At 38.0% G+C, this 24,387-nt stretch overlaps 1 protein-coding gene and 1 pseudogene across 1 annotated transcript in view; both read left to right on the plus strand.

The window, feature by feature from the left end:
• The first annotated feature begins 1,749 nt into the window (after nt 1–1,749).
• LOC123684830 (visual system homeobox 2-like) overlaps nt 1,750–24,387 on the plus strand; it is a 133,527-nt gene continuing 110,889 nt past the window's right edge. Inside the window, 3 exon segments of the mRNA XM_045624302.1 lie at nt 1,750–2,321; nt 8,690–8,694; nt 11,647–11,673. Coding sequence (XP_045480258.1) covers nt 1,915–2,321; nt 8,690–8,694; nt 11,647–11,673 — 439 coding nt within the window. The 5' untranslated portion in view covers nt 1,750–1,914.
• On the plus strand, nt 20,455–20,853 carry LOC123684829 (annotated as a pseudogene).

Consider the following 24,387-nt stretch of genomic DNA (forward strand, 5'->3'; position numbering starts at 1 on the left):
AGTACTCATCTAATAAAGTACCTCCAAAAACTATTAAAACTTCAGAACTAGGTAATGCATTTCAAGGAATCGATTTCAATATTCTGTTTCATGTTTTCTATTGAGTGAAAATTTTTTGAAAGGGTTTAATTTAATTTTTGGAAATAGAGAATGATCTGCCGGAGTCATATCAAGGCAATACAGAATAGTAGGTATTCTGTTCAAAAGGAATCGTTCAGTTTTTGACGAAACATGCGTTTTCGTAGTTAAAAATTTGTATATAGGCACCTATTCTGCTCACTATTATGATATTTTTCTATAAATCATGTAGAATAAATTAAATAATTGTAAAACCAACATTCAACGTTATTAAACGTAGAAGAGAAAAGTCTACTAACTCGCTGATTCTGCAGAATATTCAGAGTTTTTTGAAATACTACATCATTAATTTTTATCTCTTCAAACACTGAACATCAACATCAATCAGTTATTATATTTTCGGAGAAATCAAAATTTCAACCAGGTTAAATCGAATCTTTTTTATACCTAAGCACAAAAATACTGATGTTAAAATCTTTAGGAGAACTTGGCGATGTGAATTTTTTTCTCAATTTTATTCTCGACTTGTAGTTATCCAACGTTAGGTATACTTATATCAATAATAATCCTTTATTTGATCCTTCACAACATACAAATAAGTCGTTTGGTAGGTCCAGTGGTTAGGATTTTTGGTAGAGAGTTCAAACCCATAATCCGAAATAAATTTTTTAGCTTTCGTTGTTGGTTAAAAATTTACAGTGTTGTGCCTTAAGTGGCATTGGACACAGTAACGAAGCCTACTCAGAACATAACTTATTCTCTTAGCTTGTAGAAACTCTTAGCTGCTGAAAGGTTTCAGAAAAGCCTAGGAAACATTCAAAATGAAACAGTGATAACCAAATAAATTTCCTAATAATCGATGCTTCAGGTAGTTACCTAAGTTATTGAACGAATTATCAAAAAAGAGAAAAAAGCTAGCGAAGTTTATACTCCTAGCTCAAATAGTTTGCAAGAAAATCGATTTGATTTGTAGAATCTGCACTATACCGAAGGAGAATTTAACACTTGCACGAATAAGCTTTATTACCAAGAATAACGAACTAAACGATCCATCACAGCTTCAAACATAAATCCAACCTCTCCAATACCCAATCAAGCCATCGATAAAATTGACTACTTAAAGAACCCCACACACCCCAACACCCCGCACCGGACTTATCGACTCCAACTTTCGACCGTCGTCCATCCTCCCAGAACTCCGCGCTGACCAACGCAACGTCCAATCAACCCCTGAAAATCGCACAACGAAAACACCATCTCATGTCAACCGTGCCCGAAATAACGCTGCGAAATTAGTCGGAGCCAATTAATCAGTCTTCCAATTACGACAGTCGAACACGTCACCACTAATTACGGCCCTAAACCCCTCCGAGCACTCGGAAAACGCGAAAAGCGCCCTTAAGACCGAGCTACATAGGGACGACACGTCGTTAGACAATCGGGCTTCGAGTCCCCACCCACCGAACGGCGGGAAACCGGCGAAACCGGCCCCTATCAAAATGGCGGTAGGGTCGAGAATCGCGCACGGGCCGGAAATCGACTTTGGGTTAGTTTATTGGACGGTACCCGGGCACGCCTCCTTCGAGGGAGCCTTTTCATCGTGGAATATTAGGGAGTATCTTGCCAAGTGAGGCCGTAGTGCGAGTTTGGGAAATTGGAGTCGTCAGTCTGTCTCCTCCACGGTCCAAGGCAACATCCGAACGGCCTACCACCGACGACACGATTTCTCCCCGGACTTGTTTGACGATTTGCCCGACGTGTGTTGGTGATAATGAGTGATTGAGTTTTACCGGTTTTTTTTTTGTTTTTGGATAATTTTCCGAGTGGCGTCGAAACATGAACAATGAGAATTTAGACACGATCCACGTGACAGCGCCCAGTATAATCAACAAGCCGTCGCAAACGATGCCGCAACGGTCGCCTTTCGCCATACAGGAGCTGTTGGGGCTGTCCGACAGCCACCACAGGTCGCCGACGGCGGCAGTGTCGGCGATCACGCCGAACATGTACCCCCAGCGACACATGCAAGGGCCTACTTGCTTCCCGACGGACCACGGCTTCAACCACCACCACATGACGATGGCGGCGAGTCGAATGGCCTACTTCAACGCCCACGCTGCGGTCGCCGCAGCGTTTCTGCCGCACAACATCGCGGCAGCGGCCGGTATGAACGCCGGTGCCGGCGGACACAATCCTGCGGCCGTTTTGGGCCTGGCGGGGCATCAGAACAATCCTGCTGGTAAGTGGACGATGGTTTTTTGGGGTTTTGTGTGGGTTAGGAGGTTTTTGGAGTCGATGGTCGATGGGGAAGTTGCCGAAGAATCGAAGCGGCGTTTAGACGGTTGAATTTTGACTGTTTTTGATGACGTGTATGCGGCGTTTGACTTAAATGCTTTGTTAAGAGTTGATAGGAGTCACAAAGAGTGCTCATTTTGTTTGGTTCTTTGATTATGGAAATTACCTTGAGAGAAATTGTAAAGAATTATAGCTGAGAATAGATAGGTATAGAGTTTCCGTTCAAATTTCAAGTACCCTATAACAAACCTAAAGAAAATGGTTGGAAACATTAGGTTTTTAATTATGGCCATTACCTACCTTGAGTTAAATTGTAAAGGATTAAGGCTTAGAATAGAGAAGAGTTATCCTTCAAATCAAGTCCCTTATGATAAACGTAAAGAAAACGGTTGAATACATTGCAAATACCTATTCCAAAACTTTCAGATGATTTGCTACTTTTCAAAGTATATACTTATTAGGCCGTTTTAGAATCTTCTGTGCATTATTATCTTCCTCTTTATTATTATTCTTCTATTTTACGTTTCCATCAATTGGTTCGAAATTCAAATATCAAATACCTACCTATAAGGAAAATGTTTTGCCTGCAGATTTGTATCTAATTTCCTTGGAAACTGATTATCTACGTGGAGATGTAATCAGTAAAAAATCTGAATTCTCTTATTGACAATATAATACCTATATCAATATGAAAAGCAGAAAGAAGATAATTCGAAAACACATACCTAGTTGAAATGTTATTTAATTTGATCAATTTTGGTTTAGTGCAGTAGGTATATAGATATCGAATGAAATTAGAAAAAGTTACTATAGATGTTGCTAGTTTTACACTCCGACATGATCATTTTCAAGACAGGAAAACAAGCGACAAAATTTGAAAGACATTAGTGTAAATAAAACTGAGTTCGAAGAACATAGGCTATTGGGTATATATTTATGAAACAATTATAAAATATCACTAATATCAGCCAGTATAACTAAATCTAAAAAGATTCTAAGTGTATCTAGTCTAGTTATTTAGGTAGGTATGAGTTGGATTAAGAAATAATGAATATTTGGGAAGAAAATAAATGCCTTATGGTGCTTCATATAACACTATAATTTTAATTTTTATGAATTTATGTGAAACACTGGTACGTTAAACTAATCAGGCTCTATATAATATTATTTAGAATAAACTCTAATGTTTCTCCTGTTGAGTCGGTATCAAAAAAGTACCATTTGAAGGCGTTTTCTATGCTAACTGTCATTTAGTGCTCATTTTTTGTAATTCATCTCAACTGTGTTTCTCGAATTTAAGAATGTACCAAACAAATAAACAATGAAGCAGTATCACATGGCAAATGAAAAAACTCATGATTTTTGCCTAAAACTGAACAAAACCCATCAAAAATTTTCAAGAGAACAGTTTTTATTCGATAGAAGACATCGAAGAAAATTAACCGAAAATACTTAGGATATCTAGGTAATGAAATAGGTTCAAGAAATAGTTATGAAATATTGGATTAGTTAACGACTTTGTAGGTACCTACTTAGAATATAGATTCAAGCCTACACAATCAGTTACGATGCTGAAGTTGTCAAAGAGGAGGTCTTGTTTAGTGATTGCTGGGTATTGGTAATTCATTTTACCGACGTATGCCTAGTCAGTAAAATGTTAATCATATTGCTTCTAGTGTGAGTGGATTGGTATTCCATAAACTCATATGTAGCAAAAATACCACTTTTATAAAAACGCCTAATTCAATTTTCAAGAATTAGATGAAAATAAATGTATTTAAATCAACGGCAAAATGATGGCATTGTATAGAAAACTCTATTGAGCATTACGAACGTTGAGACAATCGTTTTCCATCGCTAAAAAACCCCAACCGTTCTCGATACCCTCGATTTCGCGAACCGATCTGCGGAATTCAGATCTGGCCGGATTGTTGACCAAAATAAAGGGAGGACTTTTAGCGCGTCTGCAGACCGTCGTCGTCAGGTCCATTGAAAGGAAACGTAATCCAAGTTCCGGCGGGTGTAGAGGAGCGATTTCTCGCTGAATGGAATGAAAAGAAATAAGGCCCGTCGAGGCTGAGCCGGGTCATATTCAAGCCTGAATATTCTTACATAACGTACGAGATGTACTCGTGTCTATCTTCTTAGGCTCTTGAATGTGTGTGTATGTGTGTGTGTGTGTGTATGGTAAAGTGGCTGGATTGATATCATCCGAAATTCTGTCGGCGGTGATGCTGTGCCCTGAATGGTTTAATTTAGTTTTCCATTCGAGAAAGAGAGAGATTTCTTCTCGTTTTTGTGTGTGGAAAGTTGGAGTTTGGTGTGAATGGGGTTTGAGTGTTGAAATAATCTAATTTTTCTAAATTAAGCGCCTTTTTGATTACCCGCTTGATAAATTCCTTATTATTCAGATGATAAAACTAAAAATTAATTTTTTTATTAACTTCTTATTGAGTCTCCTATTCAGTTAGCCTAGTAGAAAGGTAAATATTTCATATAAAACCTACTTCAAATCTGTCGAAGTTTTGAAAACCTGAGCATTTTCTTTCACGTCTGTTGGTGTATTCATGTGTTTCTTTTTATATTACCTAATTCAATTCACTAATATTGTCGTACAATTTACTAGTCTCAACAGTTTATATATAAAAGATATCAATGATTATTTTACTTACAATACTTTTATTGTCTTCAGTTGTTATAAAATGAGCTACCAACATTAACTAAAATAGTTACTAGAAACATGTGTTTAATTATGTCCCATTGTATTTTCTGAAAATAAAACATTTTAGGTACATTAGGTATAATCAAAATTATGAGAACATTGCGCCAAAACCTTCACAATATGATAGGTATATCTTTTCGATATATACTTTTTCATCTTGAAGTACAAATCCAAATTTACGAAATATTGAAACCCAACCAAAGGAGAAATCAAAATATCCAAAACTGTACAAATTGAGTTAGCGGTTAACTAATTGAATCACTAAATTTACATAAAAATAGACGATTTTCTGTATTTTTAAAATAATTTTTCCTCATCAGTGTCTTTTAGTTCAAGAAACTCACCGAATTCACCAATTTGAAACTTGAATCTTTATTTCACAAAAATTGTAATGAATCGTAGGCCAACTGAAAGGAACTGTTTCTCTAGTACGGATTTACAGAGGAAGCAATAACAATATGTAATCATAGATTTTCTCTCTTATTCTTTTCTGTGGGATACAAATAAACATTTATAATTGAGACAACAATTTGTTAAATTTTATCTTTAGGTTGATGCTGTCTCATTCAATTTTTATAATTTACATTTTTCATTATACAAAAATAATTTACTGAATCCACAAAGTAGGTACCTACTGCTTCAATATAGTGATGATAATTTTATATACATAAAGAAGAAAGTGTGATAATCCGACAAATACGTTGGCTACATTTTTTGACAAGATAGAAAACAACGATCAGAACATATCCACAAGTCATCGTTTCAAACTACATAGGTATTTTGGATATTTTACTCTTGTAGATATTCGTTTCAATGCAAAATATTTTTTGATATCTGTTTTAATTTTCTATAGATATCTGTAGGCTATTGTTTTAATATATTCCTTAATTTAACTAAAATAACTTTCTATTCAGATTGAGAATAAAAACTGGAAGTTGATTAGAAAAAATAACCAACATCTTAGTTACAAAAATCAGAAATTTGTGAAGTATGACAACTTTTTGAGATATTGTATCTGCATTGAACGATAATATTATCGAATCCGAATTTGTTTAATTCTCGAAGATATGATTGAAATAAGCTAAGGATACAGGCTACCTATCCTCCTGTTTCCATAAATTCTAATTTTGGATTCATTGATTGAATCATTGATCGAATTTGAATTTCCCTGCTATCGTACCTATATTGTATGTAACATCTAATACGCTCATTTGAGACACAATATTGAAAAACTCTTTGAGTCTCACTACAAATTCTACGCAATGCCTAGTTCTTATTACACATAGCACAATATACATATACACAAGTTTAAACTCAAAATTGGAAATAACACAACTATTATGACTAGGAATATTAAGAATCTTTCTACTGTTACAAGTATTTGATATCACTGGATGAAATACTTATAAATACATATAAAAACGAGAAGATAGACAGAAATTTTGCATACCAACGGTCTAAATGAAAGATAACAGTACCCACTCAAAATTTCTGGATAATTTCCTTTCTTTAGTATAACTTTAAGCAAGTATAGGAGTTGGAAAATCATTGTAGCAAAGCTTAGGATTATTGTACCAAATTTCACCCAAATATCTCTCATACTTTTCGAGAAAACCACCGGACGCCAAAATGTCGTTACATGCATTCATTTTATACGATCAATATATTCGACCAATCTAAAACCGTAACTTGTAAATGAACCATCAAATCTGCAGTATACCTTCAGTGTGAATATCGAAAACAACTAACCTAAACCATTATAACCCAACTTTAAACTTTAGAACCACCTCGAACACGATATCCACGGCACGAGCTAGCAGAAGAAGACACCAGCCGCCGTCAGAAGGATCAATAGTTCATTATGGCGGCTGGTGAACATCAATACTAATTGGTAATTTGATGTGGCCCGTATAATTAGTTCGTGAAAGCGGTAGCTTGGCTGGCCTGGGAGCCGGGTATAGGCTCTGGTGCATCAATTTCCAACGCCGAGTCAGATCCGCTCAGGTCTGGAGACTTTGCACAGCCGGTTAATTCTGTTGGATTCGGATAGGAGACGACCAATCGGAGTATCTGGACGGTTCGGTGAAGGAGGCTGAACTTGGGGTTGTGTTGTTGTTTGGAAATGTGGATTCATGTTTGAAAATGTGGATTTTGGTTGTCGTTCTTTATTATCATTGTTTTCGCTAACTCTTTTAAAACTTAATTTCGGAAAATTTTTCATGTTTGTTGCCTCTATTTTAGAGAATTAAAATGCTGACCTCTGCAAAAACTATTATCGATATATCTGCAGAAAAATTACCGATGTACATAAGCGTACAACTTTGCTTCCGCAGTCCTATACCCTGCTGAACGATTCCCAAGGAATCGTCTACCACATTAGCAAATCTGGAAATAATAGCTTTGGCTATTACTTCGATAGGATTTGGAACTGGGTTGCTCATCAGAAGTGTGGTCTTTAGGCTGGCCAGTTAGAGATATTTGGGTAGTGTGCGTTCAGCATATCTACAGTACCACAATAACTTGAAGGTCAGCTGATGGAAGCTGCAGCTGCAGGAACAGATTGGGTCAGCTCTAGCTAGTTCCATCCTCTATGCCATTTGTACAAATTCTTTGGCTTGTTAATTGCCTTCATTATTGTTATGTCCTGACAAGAGTTATTTGATAGCTAGATATTTCATGATATTAGAGCATCTCTGGAAGATAGTTGTTTCCTGATCCAAGTCAGGGATGTAAATTAATTTAAAGAAATCTTTCTTTTCATTGCCTCTGGTTATGTTTTTATGTCATTTTGTAACAAGGGTTAAGTGGTAAAACACCTCAGGGTGAACTTCTCCTTTCAGAATAAAGACCTTCATTGTCATTACTATTATTATTAATTATATAAAGTTAGAGATACGCAGAATTCTTCTGAAGAAATTAGTTGCTATATCGAATTAATCTTCTCAACTAGCAATCAATATATTTTGAAGAAGGTTTTGAGATCAAATTTGAGAAAAATCTCATCCTGTTATCCTTCAAGAGATATCCAAGATTGTTTTCCTATTTATTTGAAAACTTCAAATTCGATCAGATTAAAATTTTGTATTTAGATGAGAAATGGCAATTTCAAGCAAGGTCCAAAATTGTATGTAGATGGCGTCACCAAACTCATAGAAAATTGAGGAAGAATTACCCGTGACCACGAAACTGTCGCAGATATTGATACCCTTAGATGAGAAATGGTTTTTGACTATTTTCGATAATTTATATTGATATAAACCATATGATGTTTTACATTTTTGAAATGAGTACAAATTAAGCTTTCAAAAAAGACAGCAATCTAGTGTTCCCAATTGAAAAAACATAACTTTAGGTCATATCTTCGTAATTGAAAATCCTGCTAAAGACTATCTCGCCACTGGATTATACGTAAAAAAAGTTCCTGTATAATGTTTCAACTTCAGAGCTCTATCATTAGTATTAACAGAGATATACATTTTTTCGATATTGCCGATATTTTCAATTTTCGCTTATAACTCGAAAAAAAAGGGCAACAAAAAATGAATACTACTCTTGTTAGTTCCTCAGGAATAGATAACGAGAATGGGGTATCAGATTTTGTCTATCTCCTCTAATTTTAAAGTTGTTATGCTAAAACATCGAAATTTGCGCTATGTGGTCTCCCAGCTCGTGCCTTCACGTCAGTGCTTTCCTTATTGTTTTTTTTTTGTTAAAACAGATCATGCCTGATTATACGCATAGTTAGCGAAAAACATAACTACAATATTAGGAACAAAAATTATTTAAGAGAAAAGTTTGCGAGAACATGTGTATATCAGAATTCTCTAATTTATCAGATTGTCGATGCCTTCCATTTTGTTCCAGTCTGAAATAGTTTCTAACAGAAATATCAAGGAAATGTACCCTGACCTCAAAGAGTCCCTTAAACTCCAATAGTGTATTGTTGTTTTATTTTTCGTTGAAATTGAATTATCGTCGTATAGATAGAAACTATTATGTAAACTTAGTCTCTGATACCTGCAGATTTTGCTGTTTGGGAGACTGGAATGAATGAATGAATAAATAAAAAATATAATAAAGTTGTATAACAGTTATTAAATAAATCATTAGTATAATCGCGGAGAAACAACATCGTCATCTACACATCAGTCACCAATTTAAAGACTAACAACATCCTTCCATATTAATCTCATAACTGTGAAACCCTCGAAACTGCGCCAATTTAACGATTCGATCGGAAATATACAGGGTAATCTCGTTCCTAACGCCCCTCCGTGTGTCCAAATTAACGACCAGGTAAGCCAACGGTGACTGAGCGATATTTTTTCCCGCAAGAAAATTGAGCACATGGGCGCGCGTGTTAAAGGTTCCGCTTAATTTTTGATCGCCGCTAAAATAAACAGGAAACGCTAAGTGGATAATTAATTTGTTGGCGTTATCTTGCGTTTTGATCGACCAATGATTTTAATTATAATTACACGATGATTGTGTGCTTTTTATCGGTTGGCGGGCAGGAGGGGGGGGGGGCACGGGTGGTCATTTGAATGAACCGGTAGCAGTTGCTGCGGTGTTGCAACACCTGAGTATCGATAATGCTATGGGCGTTCTTTGTGCGGTTTGAGGCGTTAATTGCTCGAGTTTGAGGTGGATATTTGAGGGGGAACGGGGGGATATGAGTGTCGTGAACAATCAATTTGAATATTAATTCTAATTTAATCAATCAAATTGAATATTAGGTTTTTTCTCGTTGAAAAATTGATTTGATGATGTCGAAATGTCGGTTGGTACGCCCTTATGCCGTAATATGCCACAGATAATGAGGTTTTGGGCATAGAATAATTTTCACGAAAGAGGTACTACGCACACTTTGTGTGCTAAATACTTTTTTGCCTTCTTCTTCTCAGTCTTGCTACCTATTTGGTGTAGATGAGTAGTGAAACCTACTAAAGGGCGTTTTTTTTAGAGCTATAGAACTTTAAATTGCAATAAAACAACGATGGATTATTCGATTGACATGAATTTTATTTATCCGCGAGATAATCTTGTGGCATTACATTTCAAATATGATTTCTGGCATATGACCGCCACGGCTGGCTCGGATGTAGTCCAATATGGACGTCCAATTTTCGATGACTTTTTCCAACATTTGTGGCTGTATATCGGCAATAACACGGCGAATGTTGTCTTCCAAATGGTCAAGGGTTTGTGGATTATCCGCATAGACCAATGACTTTACATAGCCCCACAGAAAGTAGTCAAGCGGTGTTAAATCACAAGATCTTGGAGGCCAATTCACAGGTCCAAAACGTGAAATTAGGCGGTTACCAAACGTGTCTTTCAATGAATCGATTGTGGCACGAGCTGTGTGACATGTCGCGCCGTCTTGTTGGAACCACAGCTCCTGGACATCATGGTTGTTCAATTCAGGAATGAGAAAGTTAGTAATCGTGGCTCTATACCGATCACCATTTACTGTAACGTTCTGGCCATCATCGTTTTTGAAGAAGTACGGACCAATGATTCCACCAGCCCATAAAGCGCACCAAACAGTCAGTTTTTCTGGATGTAACAGTGTTTCGACATACACTTGAGGATTAGCTTCACTCCAAATGCGGCAGTTTCGTTTGTTGACGTAGCCATTCAACCAGAAGTGCGCTTCATCGCTAAACAAAATAAAATGGACGTAGTGCGCGATAAGTATTCCGCACACAACCATTATTTTCGAAATAAAATTGCACTATTTGCAAGCGTTGTTCAGGCGTGAGTCTATTCTTGATGAATTGCCAAACCAAACTGAGAATAAATCACTTGACAGCTGTTAAATCGGTCGCCATCTTGAACAGTGATGCCAACGTAAAGTTATATACCTTGAAAAAAAAACACCCGTTACTTTAATGCCGAAGGTCGCAGCAAGATTTGAGCTTAATAGAGAATATCGACTAATATCATGATCCCAATTTCCAAAATCCAATCGGCCCAGCTCTCCAGAAATGACTAATTGACACTCGAACTTGGGACACCCTGTATAGAGATTAACATTCACGTTATGCAAAATTATTTCAATCTGACACTTGAAAGTAATATAAAATGACTATTGAAACAAAAAAAATTAATAAATACTGAAGTAATATGATTAAACAATCAGAAACGTAGAACAGTCTCAACATGACAAAATCAAAAATATCCAATCGAGAAACAGACCGGGGGCAATAAGCGAAATAATCCGTATGGATTACGGGGATTCCGGAGCACGGGGACCGTATAATTTGTAACCTCTAAGCGGATTCTGCATCTCGGAGACTTGGCGCACTGAGGAGATGACGTGAAGAGATTGGAATAATGCTCTCTTGACGTCGAGATAAGCCCTGAAAGGGGAATTGGGTTGCAGCTACGATTTTCGTCAGCCGAAATTAAAATCTTGAGACAATGGTGCAATATTTTTCGACACTTCTAGATTACTACTTCGCCTAGATTAAACATAGGACAATTGTGGGTCAACCGATCATGATGTCTGTAATTTTACTCTCAAACATCCTCAAATCCATGTTGAGTTCATTAATGTCAAAACACCACCAAGGGTTCAATAGTTACAGGGTGCAACTTGTAAAAATAATTACTATTCATGGTGTTTCCTAATTGTGGGGCAGAATTTTAGGAGGTCATAGTACTCATCAAAAAATAAGCAAAATGTTCTCATAAACATATATCCGAAAATGATTCCTCTTCGAATTACAGCCATCCAAAGTCTTCATTTGAAACATTTAGGTGTACAACTTTGCTTCCGCCGTTTTGCAATAGATGGCTGTAGCGGCAGGTGGTAGTCGAGATAAATAGAACGTAGATGGCATACAATAAGCTTAGGTATTTGTTAACATAACGCCATCGTAATATTAGTCGATATGTGTCTGCATCATAAAGTTATTCTCGATTGAACATGTCAGCTTACGAGCCAAATTCTCTTCATTTGCGGGTAGTTTTAATTTTCTGCTTTAAAATGAAGAAATCTGCGGCTGAGGCTGCTCTCAAATACCTATGGTGAGGCCGCTATTTTTGAAAGAACGTGCCGAGAGTGGTTTCAACGCTTCAAGAACGTTGATTGTGATGTGGAAGACCAGCATGGCGGTGGAAGAGAGAAGGTCTTCGAAGATGCAGAATTAGAGGCATTACTTGATCAATACTCGTGCCAAACGCAACAAGAATTGTCAGGACCATTGGGAGTGACGCAACAAGCCATTTGAAAACCTGCTTCCAATGCGAAGACGGAAGGGATTTCTGCATCGCATTGTGACTGGATACGAAAAATGTGTTCATTACGATGATCTCAAGCGCAGGAAATCATGGGGATATCCCGGTCATGCTTCCACTACGACAGCCAAACTGAATATTCATGGTTTTAAGGTCATGATCAGCATTTGGTGGGACCAGCTCGGCGTAGTGTATTATGAGACTGGAACAATCACAGGCGATCTTTAACGAAAGCAAAATAATGGTTCTGTGCGGAATACGTATCGCGCACTACGTCCATTTCATTTTGTTTAGCGACGAAGCGCACTTCTGGTTGAATGGCTACGTCAACAAACAAAACTGCCGCATTTGGAGTGAAGCTAATCCTCAATTGTATATCGAAACACCGTTACATCCGGAAAAACTGACTGCTTGGTGCGCTTTATGGGCTGGTGGAATCATTGGTCCGTACTTCTTCAAAAACGATGATGGCCAGAACGTTACAGTCAATGGTGATCGGTATAGAGCCATGATTACTAACTTTTTCATCCCTGAATTGAACAACCATGATGTCCAGGAGCTGTGGTTCCAACAAGACGGCGCAACATGTCACACAGCTCGTGCCACAATCGATTTATCGAAATACACGTTTGGTGACCGCCTAATTTCACGTTTTGGACCTGTGAATTGGCCTCCAAGATCTTGTGATTTAACACCGCTAGACTACTTTCTGTGGGGCTATGTAAAGTCATTGGTCTATGCGGATAAGCCACAAACCCTTGACCATTTGGAAGACAACAATCGCCGTATTATTGCCGATATACGGTCACAAATATTGAAAAAAGACATCGAAAATTGGACATCCAGATTGGACTACATCCGAGCCAGCCGTGGTGGTCATATGCCAGAAATCATATTTAAAATGTAATGCCACAAGATTATCTTGCGGATAAATAAAATTCATGTCAATCGAATAATCCTTCGTTGTTTTATTGCAATTTAAAGTTCTGTAGCTCTAAAAAAACACCTTTTATATTTAGGAATTTCCTGTTATGTAATGTAATTAAAAAAAACTCTTGACGACAATACATTTTAGTTTTAAAAATTCACACCACGTTTGTGCTAGCATTTATGGGCCACCCTGTAGGCGACAGGAACGTCACTTCAGGTAAATATAGGTGGTGAACCTTGAACACCTCTCATTGAGACGCGAGAGCAAAGAAATTAAATGCCATTGTGTAGTCGCACCAGGAAGTGATCCCCTTACCCCTCAATGCTTGATCGCTCTGTGTGTATTGAGCTTTTCACACGTCTTAATTCCTGGCTTAATAAGAGGCGTTCTTCGAATGTTTTTCTTCGATCGTTTGTATTTGGTTTTTTTTTGGGAATGTTAGAGTGGAATCGTCGTTGCCGAAGTTGAATTTGAAACGTTGTCATCATACGGAAATCGATATAGGTTATAAAAATCTTCCATTTGAAGGATACAGTTACATTTACATTACAGTTAGTTTGTTAGAAATTGTTTGATTTGATAAATACTCAGTTATGAAGATTTAACACAGGAATCTTTCAATAAAAAAATTTTCGATGACTTTTTCCAACATTTGTGGCCGTATATCCGCAATAACACGGCGAATGTTGTCTTCCAAATGGTCAAGGGTTTGTGGCTTATCCGCATAGACCAATGACTTTACATAGCCCCACAGAAAGTAGTCTAGTGGTGTTAAATCACAAGATCTTGGAGGACAATTCACAGGTCCAAAACGTGATATTAGGCGGTCACCAAACGTGTCTTTCAATAAATCGATTGTGGCACGAGCTGTGTGACATGTTGCGCCGTCTTGTTGGAACCACAGCTCCTGGACATCATGGTTGTTCAATTCAGGAATGAAAAAGTTAGTAATCATGGCTCTAAACCGATCATCATTGACTGTAACGTTCTGGCCATCATCGTTTTTGAAGAAGTATAGACCAATGATTCCACCAGCTCATTAACTTGAGGATTAGCTTCACTCCAAATGCGGCAGTTTTGTTTGTTGACTTAGCCATTCAACCAGAAGTGCGCTTCATCGCTAAACAAAATAAAATGGACGTGGTGCGCGATACGTATTCCGCACAGAACCATTATTTTCGAAATAAAATTGCACTATTTGCGAGCGTTGTTCAGGCGTGAGTCCATTCATGGTGAATTGCCAAACCAAACTGAAAATAAATCACTTGACAGCTGTTAATTCGGTCGTCATCTTGAATAGTAATGCCAATTTAAAGTTATATACCTCAAAAAAAAAACACCCGTTATATTCAGGTAGTTAAGATGATATTTCATTGTTCAGAAATTTAAGACATTGCACAATACATATCACCAAGAAGACCTGTTATATGAACGATATGAATTATTTCCACTCCTGAAAAATTTCTTTAAATTACCTTGTACATTCGATCTGAAATATAAAAAGATTTGTACTAGCTCTAAGACAAACTTTGACAGATCTGATGCATCCTTCCAATAAAGCGTTTATTATTATTTATTTATTTACTTCTTTATTCTTGACCTCTAATACAGTACAAGTACTGGTGACAAGGCCTATTTAACTTAATTTATTATTATTACTATCTCTAAGAAATATATTTCGTGTTGGTGCCAACCGACACTGAAAAAGTCATGTGATCTGGACTGCCTAATAAGGACAACGATTCTAACCTCACTAATATACTCGAATCCAAAATTGTCGAACAAAACTTCATATGAGCCCTGATGCCGCATCTACCGCCAGTTTCTGTCGAAACCCGTCCGTGGCATTGCTAAATAGTTGGTTCGAAATAACTGGAAATCAATAATGAACACCGAACGGGAAACACAATAGAGAGTGGTGTGATGATGGGAGAAAGGGGGGTGAGTGCCACAATGGAACTCCACCCCTTCGCAGGATCTAGAAATGATGAGATTTGGCTTAATATCATATGGTCTGGGCGGTTTGGACCCTTTCGAAAGAGCTCGATTTTCTCAATTTGTAACATGTTAAGGCACCCCAATTGATGATTAATTTGAAGAAATGAATGATAATGGCTATAAATATTGGGCGATTATTAAGCGATTCGTTTTAATATACCGTGCTAGACAACAAAGGATGACACTGGTTAAATATGAGACGTTCGGAAAGTGTTTCATTCTGCATTGTGCAGATATTTTTTCATTTTAAATTGTTTAGAAGTTTTTTTATTTTTTCGAAGGTACTTCTTTCGTTCAAGTTTATTGTATTTCCCTCTAGTTATTCTGCAATTATTTGAAATTTTTTTTTTTTTATTCTGAAACTATTTTAAATAGTCCAAGTGATTCTCATTGTATGAATTCAAAACGATTTTCACAAAGCTGAAGCTTCGACAGGGAAGAAAAAATGAGAAATTTGCAAATGTGACGTTGAAAACTTTTGTGTGTGTGTTTCAATTTTACAAAGTATATTTTTGATCGGGATATCTATAGTTTTCAAAAGGGACGTCATAAAAACATATAATTCCATAATGCTTTCAACACTTTTTGGGAACAAAGCATACAATAATTATAAATAACGGTTGTTTTTTTTAGGTATAAAACTTTAAGTTGGCATTACTGTTCAAGATAGCAACTGATTTAACAGCTGTCAAGTGATTTATTCTCAGTTTGGTTTGGCAATTCATCATGAATAGACTCACGCCTGAACAACGCATGCAAATAGTGCAATTTTATTTTGTTTAGCGATGAAGCGCACTTCTGGTTGAATGGCTACATCAACAAACAAAACTTCCGCATTTGGAGTCAAGCTAATCCTCAAGTGTATGTCGAAACACCGTTACATCCAGAAAAACTGACTGTTTGGTGCGCTATATGGGCTGGTGGAATCATTGGTCCGTACTTCTTCAAAATCGATGATGGCCAGAACGTTACAGTCAATGGTGATCGGTATAGAGCCATGATTATTAACTTTTTCATTTCGAATTGAACAACCATGATGTCCAGGAGCTGTGGTTCCAACAAGAAGGCGCAACATGTCACACAGCTCGTGCCACAATCGATTTATTGAAAGACACGTTTGGTGACCGCCTAATTTCACGTTTTGGACCTGTGAATTGGCCTCCAAGATCTTGTGATTTAACACCGCTAGACTACTTTCTGTGGGGCTATGTAAAGTCATTGGTCTATGCGGATAAGCCACAAACCCTTGACCATTTGGAAGACAACATTCGCCGTGTTATTGCCGATATACGGCCACAAATGTTGGAAAAAAGTAATCGAAAATTGTACGTCCAGATTGGACTACATCCGAGCCAGCCGTGGTGTAATGGCACAAGATTATCTTGCGGATAAATAAAATTCATGTCAATCGAATAATCCATCGTTGTTTTATTGCAATTTAAAGTTCTATAGCTCTAAAAAAACACCCTTTACGTCTCGTGACTCGGCGTATAATCGAATATTGTCTATGCTCTAGTGGTATTATAATTTATTATTCACTATCGCAATTAAATGGTAGATGTGAAGAAGAAGAATTAAACGGTAGTTATGTTTTTACCAATTTCCAATAATTAACTAAGTGAATAATGACTGTCGTTCGTATTTTTGTGCAAATACACGCTTAAAAAAATCTTATATTATAATAGTGGAACTTTTTTTGGAACGATTTCCTCACTTTATTATCGCAAATAATAAACGCGTCGCACAATATTGAAAGCGGTATTTATTCTCGCCACCTCTCTATCCATCACCTTGTGCGAGCGCCCCACCCCTTTTTCACACTTGTCCTCTTTGTGCGCGGGGTTGAAAATCCCCGTTATTTCGAAAAATCACCAGGCTCGTGTGTGTGTGCTCACTTGACTACTATAAACATGGAAAGACTTCATAGGAGCGCATATTATGCTTTTCGAGGTGAAAAGAAAAGAAGCGGAGCGGCTCGGCTCTCAAAATCGAATGGAAAGTTTTTTAATTATCAGCAGCGCGCGCGTAGCGAACGCTTTGCCGTTTCACCCTCATACCTTCCCTGAAAAGAGTCACGCTAACGATTTAATTGAGTCCAATATTAATTAATTATCCATTGTGATGGCACTGCGCGGTCCGACGACTGTGGAGGAACTTTCGAAAAATACGGCAGAGACGAAAATGTTGAAATTCCAATTACGCCGTTGTTCTTTCTACATCAGAGCCGAAGGCTTGTTCGCCCGAGGGCGGGGACTCAGGTGCGTAACGTATGCGTTGTAAAGGGTTAAAACAACAAGGAAATGTTGACGTTGTCAAAAAACGTTGATATTTCATTTTAGCTGTCCACATTTTCATTTTATCTTGAATTCAAGGACGGTTCAACCAGTACGCTTAGTACGCTGAAGACATATGGTAATAAACATAGATGGAGGAAGCATATGTCATTTTCAGTAAGCAAATTTCGTCCCCAACATGAACTATCAACTTTGACATGAAGCGCGCGGAAATGAGAACCTATCAGTGATACGATATTTCATTTCGTGTTTCTCGCGTGTTTCTCCACGAAAAAAGCACTTCTTATGTCCCATAGTGAATCAACGTTTCATATCAACTCAAAATATATTGAGATAAATACCTAAATATATGAGAAATTCAGAGAACAGACTTCAAGCGTGCCAAACGACGTGAAACAACCCTTGACACTAGGAAAGCAAAAGTTGCCAAACTTTGGATTTCAGCAGGTAGATACAGAAAATAATAAATATTCTGCATATTATAAATTCGACAATTAGGAAAAATATCGGATTCCAAATATTCAAATTTGCATATTCAATAGGGAATCAGTCAAATAAATATATTTCATTCAATATAATATACATTCTTAACGATATAGTAAAATTGTGGATTTGAAAATATATCATAATCCGACAACGTAATCTAACCATGTTGGGGACATGTGAAAATTTCTTATACTCTATCTATGTTCATTACTCTGTAATAGTACTCCATCCGATCGAATCAACTTTTCTTCAAAATGAAAATTTGTTCTGCAAGTGAAGAAGAAAAATAATGAAATAAGGAAGAATAACGCATAAATTGCCACTATCACACTAAACGCAAACAGACCCAGAGCAAAAATTCAGCAGCCATTGAGAAAATAGCATCAAATCAAAAAGGTTCAGCTTCTGCATGTTGTCTTCAATTATTTTCATCTGTCTGCAATAAATTCCCGCAACAGAGAAAATAAAGTTGTCAGCATCCCTTTGAGATCTAGGTACATGCCATCGTCGATATTTTGTGGAGGGATGCAAGACACTTGTTTGGCATTTCTTGGTTCTAAATATCTATCATATTTATTTTAACTGAACAGTGTTGGTGTGAATGAGCAATTTCTTGTCAACTTTGAACTTCTATAATAACAAGAAGTGTCGGTGGATTTGGCTCACAACATCATTGTGTCGTGAGTCCAATTTCCAATTCAAATACTTAGTTATTAGTTAAAGCAGCAGCATTTTAGTCACCGAAAGCATATAAAACCTGTCACTGTTTGGTATACGTTGCGTTCTGGAAGAATCATTGGCCTTTTTTTCTCAAGGCCAGCTAATGTAGTTATAAGTAGGAAATGGTGAGCCTTATCTCACGCCATAATTGTGGCATCATTTGACATAGCGTCTACAATGAATCGAAAATCTTCTTAAGTTTATCAATCAGTAGCATATTTCTAAAAACAACTGACAAATCGTTGAAAATAGCATAGAATAGAGCTGCGCGCCAAATGTGAACAATCCACATTGTGAATAATGTATTCAATGGTTGAGTGTTTTCGGATAGTTATAGACAGACCCATATTGTCTTGCATAAACTCGATATATTCTAGACGAAATGTAGCCACTAGAACCTCAAATTTACATCTATCTCCTCTTTTAGTGCCTCTTCTAGTGGAGATTGTCGACAATAAAAGCATATTCCTTCCTCTTTTGCGGTATGGACCAACCTTTGGTCATTTATTCCTGTCCAATCTCTTATATTCTTCACCCAGGACCTTTCTGGTCCTTGTTTTCTCTCTATTTCGTCCTTTATGGTCAACTGGAGCCATTGACACTGATAATTCCTCAATATTGATTCGAAGAAGGCCCCTTTCCGCCTTTTAATAGGTGTTAATACCTGTTTATCTGCATTAACACTGTTAATCACCCTCTCTGGCAAAAGAAGCATAGGTAAGTCGCAGATGCATTTTTTGGCTCCGAAATCTAAGATAATGTTCCAACTTATCTTCGGTACAACTTTTAAGAACCACAATAAATAAGATGAAGATAATCATGATGATTGTCAACCTTCGAAATGAGACAATAACTTGAGAAGAAGAAAAAGATCACCTTCTCATTCGATACTTTATCTTTCTAAGAAACCTTAACCATTTTCCGTAAGACCCATGTTTCAACTGCTTCAATTTGCCTGACAGTTGCCAAATTGTCCGTTCAGGCTTCCACCAAAAGAACAGGGTTTATAAAGTATTGCACCATTCGTTGACGTAGTTTCATGTACAAGAATGCGTTACTTAGAAGTCTTTGCTCAAATGCTGCTCTAGCATACTCCATTCTTGATATTATATCGATGTCTAGGTCTAGTCTAGACTGTCAGTTATCCAGCATCCCAATCATTAGATTTATTCACTTGTATAATTCATCACATTCTTGAATTAACCCAGTTTAGCAGATAGAAAAAGCCTTTATCTCCACGTGTCATGTTGTTCCCAAGCCGAGAATCCCCAAAACGAATTCCTCACCTTAATTTGCAGGCACAACACCTCGCATGCATTAAATAAGATTAGAAATTAGAAACGGATGCAGAAACGCCGGAATTCCAACGGCGTCCCTACCGCCGTATATTTCGGCCAGGAGACCGCAAGACTACTACGGAACCCCGACATTAAGTCCACGGAAGCGCGATAAGCCATCTTGAGACGAATAATTACGAATTACAAATAACGGAGAAGGCTCTCCTCTTAATTTGGAATTTCATCCGATGTACACAATGTCGCGAATCGGGGTTGAAGGGGGTAAGGGGGATTTGGACGTTTGTCGTCGTGTTCTGCGGTTTTGGAGACGCCACCGGGATGGTGGTAATTGAAAACGCATCAGAACTTGCGGTCTACCAGATACTAGGAAGTTATTTCGCGTTGTGAATGATAGGTAGTATTTCAGCATTTTTATCATTGTTTTCAAGAATTATGGCTGAGGTACGTGAGAGAACCTTCATTATGGTCAAACCTGATGGCGTCCAGAGAGGTCTCGTAGGAAAAATCATAAAAAGATTCGAAGCAAAAGGATTCAAATTGGTAGCTTTAAAATTTATGTGGCCAAGTGAAGAATTGCTAAGGAAGCACTACGCCGATTTGTCAGCGAAACTATAAGAGGAGACCTTTGCATTCAAACTGGTAGGAACATGATTCATGGATCAGATGCCGTTGAATCAGCTAAAAAAGGAATCGACTTGTGGTTCACTGAAAAAGAAGTGATTGATTGGAAACCAGCTGCAGAATCTTGGGTATATGAAAATTAATTGAATAATTTAATTCATGTATATTCAGGAGAACTAATTTAAATGAAAGTGTTAAAAACCTATTTCATGTTTTATGATACTGTTCCTCTGGATAGGGGTAAGTTGGTCAGGTCAGGTTGGTCTACTGGTTAAATCCCCGTTAATTCTAAACATGAGGTTGAGAGTTCAAGCCCTGAACTGGAAAAAGTATTCACGAGAGAATATTCAAAATATTCGTTTTTGGTAACGCATCCTTGGACACGACCTTACAAGACAAGAAATTACAACATCGAATGCCTAATGTTATGAATACCTATTCTGTTCTTTTTCGTGAGGTAGAAGCCTGGACAGTCAAATTGGAAACTCCCTAGCAAATTGGAAGATTTTATAAATGTGGGTCTTTCACAGAATGCTCAACATTTCTCTTAAAATGTTGATTGAGAGGGTGCTAGATACTGTTAATGCAGATAGAAAGCTATAAACATATAACGGGTGTTTTTTTCGAGGTATATAACTTTAAGTTGGCATTTCTGTTCGAGATGACGACCGATTTAACAGCTGTCAAGTTTGGCAATTCATCATGAATAGACTCACGCCTGAACAACGCTTGCAAATCGTGCATTTCCATTTCGAAAATAATGGTTCTGTGCGGAATACGTATCGCGCACTACGCCCATTTTATTTTGTTTAGCGATGAAGCGCACTTCTGGTTGAATGGCTACGTCAACAAACAAAACTGCCGCATTTGGAGTGAAGCTAATCCTCAACTGTATGTCGAAACACCGTTACATGCAGAAAAACTGACTGTTTGGTGCGCTTTATGGGCTGGTGGAATCATTGGTCCGTACTTCTTCAAAAACGATGATGGCCAGAACGTTACAGTCAATGGTGATCGCTATAGAGCCATGATTACTAACTCTTTAATTCCTGAATTGAACAACCATGATGTCCAGGAGCTGTGGTTCCAACAAGACGGCCCAACATGTTACACAGCTCGTGCCACAATCGATTTATTGAAAGACACGTTTGGTGATCGCCTAATTTCACGTTTTGGACCTGTGAATTGGCCTCCCAGATCTTGTGATTTAACACCGCTAGACTACTTTCTGTGGGGCTATGTAAAGTCATTGGTCTATGCGGATAAGCCACAAACCCTTGACCATTTGGAAGAGAACATTCGCCGTGTTATTGCCGATATACGGCCACAAATGTTGGAAAAAGTCATCGAAAATTGGTCGTCCAGATTGGACTACATCCGAGCCAGCCGTGGTGGTCATATGCCAGAAATCATATTTAAAATGTAATGCCACAAGATTATCTTGCGGATAAATAAAATTCATGTCAATCGAATAATCCATCGTTGTTCTATTGCAATTTGAAGTTCTATAGCTCTAAAAAAAACACCCCTTATTTTGAGTTAATATGAAACGTTGATTTACTATGGCACATAAGACGTGCTTTCTTTGTGGAGAAACTTGCGAATTGAGTGGAATATAGTATCACTGATATGTTTTCATTTTCGCGCGCTTCATGTGTAATTTGAAAGTTCATGTTGAGGACAAAATTTGCTTAGTGAAAATTACATAATATGCTCCCTCTATCTATGGTTTTTACTCTAAGCGTGGGCTCCTTATGTGACATCATCAGCTTCAATACTAATTACTAATATTTCACCACAGAAAACGCCTCAATTTCCTACCTTGAAAAAAAAAATACAACCCCGCCACTTTTTATCCAGTGCGGTACGAACAGGAGGGCCAACCGCCGACCCAATTTGCGGAGCGGCAACCACTCCTCCCCCTCTCTCCCACCAACCCCTCTACCTCACGTAATTCATCTGTTTGCCCAAAACCGGTCGGTTTTGGGAAAATCCATACTCGCGGAAAATTGAATTATACAGCAAACAATGGGGGGCCGACGGGGGCGGCAATGCCCCCCCTCGAAAGGGGTTGTCAGTTCGAGGGGGGCGGCGGGTCGGGGGAGGGCTTCGTTACGCCAGTAATTAACTGCGACTCGATAATTAATTAGTTCCAACGAGTACCGTTTGGCGTCGCCACCTCGACGCAGACAACTCGTGATGCGTTCTTGGGGCTGCTCTCGCCGGGGTGGTCAGTGGCGGACTGGCCTGATTGGCCAGCGAGGAGGCTGTTTCGTCGATTTTAATGAAATATAAGAAACATTTATTTTTTACTTTTTAATTTGTTTGAACAAAAAATTATTAAATTTACCGTCAACCACCTCTAATGGAATTTATTAAACTTAGACGTACAACTTTGCTTCCGTCGTTTTTTCCGAAATTCGAGGCTTTATTGTAAAAAACTGGTTATAACCGGTGTTTTTTTTCGAAGTATATAACTTTAAGTTGGCATTACTGTTCAAGATGGCGACCGTTTCAACACCTGTCAAGTGATTTATTCTCAGTTTGGTTCGGCAATTCATCATGAATAGAGTCACGCCTGAACAACGCTTGCAAATAGTGCAATTTTATTTCGAAAATAATGGTTCTGTGCGGAATACGTATCGCGCACTAGGTCCAATTTATTTTGTTTAGCGATGAAGCGCACTTCTGGTTGAATGGCTACGTCAACAAACAAAACTGCCGCATTTGGAGTGCAGCTAATCCTCAAGTGTATGTCGAAACACCGTTACATCCAGAAAAACTGACTGTTTGGTGCGCTTTATGGGCTGGTGGAATCATTGGTCCGTACTTCTTCAAAAACGATGATGGCCAGAACGTTACAGTCAATGGTGATCGGTATAGAGCCATGAATACTAACTTTTTCATTCCTGAATTGAACAACCATGATGTCCAGGAGCTGTGGTTCCAACAAGACGGCCCAACATGTCACACAGCTCGTGCAGCAATCGATTTATCGAAAGACACGTTTGGTGACCGCCTAATTTCACGTTTTGGCCCTGTGAATTGGTCTCCAAGATCTTTTGATTTAACACCGCTAGACCTCTTTCTGTGAGGCTATGTAAAGTCATTGGTCTATGCGGATAAGCCACAAACCCTTGACCATTTGGAAGACAACATTCGCCGTGTTATTGCCGATATACGGCCACAAATGTTGGAATAAGTCATCGAAAATTGGACGTTCAGATTGGACTACATCCGAGCCAGCCGTGGCGGTCATATGGCAGAAATCATATTTAAAATGTAATGCCACAAGATTATCTTGCGGATAAATAAAATTCATGTCAATCGAATTATCCATCGTTGTTTTATTGCAATTTAAAGTTCCATAGCTCTAAAAAAAACACCCTTTAGTATTAATTTATTCATTCATCAGAATACATTCCGAAAGATTTCTTGTAGTGAATACGGCCCTGCGCCTTCCCATGGAACCAGTAACTCTGCTGAAACCCTTTCTTTCCTTCCTATTCCCGCTTTTCTCTCTCTGTTTCGGACATTTGGCCTTAGGGGTTGTTTCGTTGGTGCTGCCGCTGTTGCAATGTTCTATTTACAAGGGCTTGAGAGAAATCGCGGAGAGCGTGAAAATTATACATTTTTCAGTGGGGAAATTCATCGAATTTCTCGCTTTGGATTCTGGGTCGCCTGGAAAAACATATAGGG

The sequence above is a fragment of the Harmonia axyridis genome, chromosome 7 (assembly GCF_914767665.1).
Source record: "Harmonia axyridis chromosome 7, icHarAxyr1.1, whole genome shotgun sequence".
Lineage (NCBI taxonomy): Eukaryota > Metazoa > Arthropoda > Insecta > Coleoptera > Coccinellidae > Harmonia > Harmonia axyridis.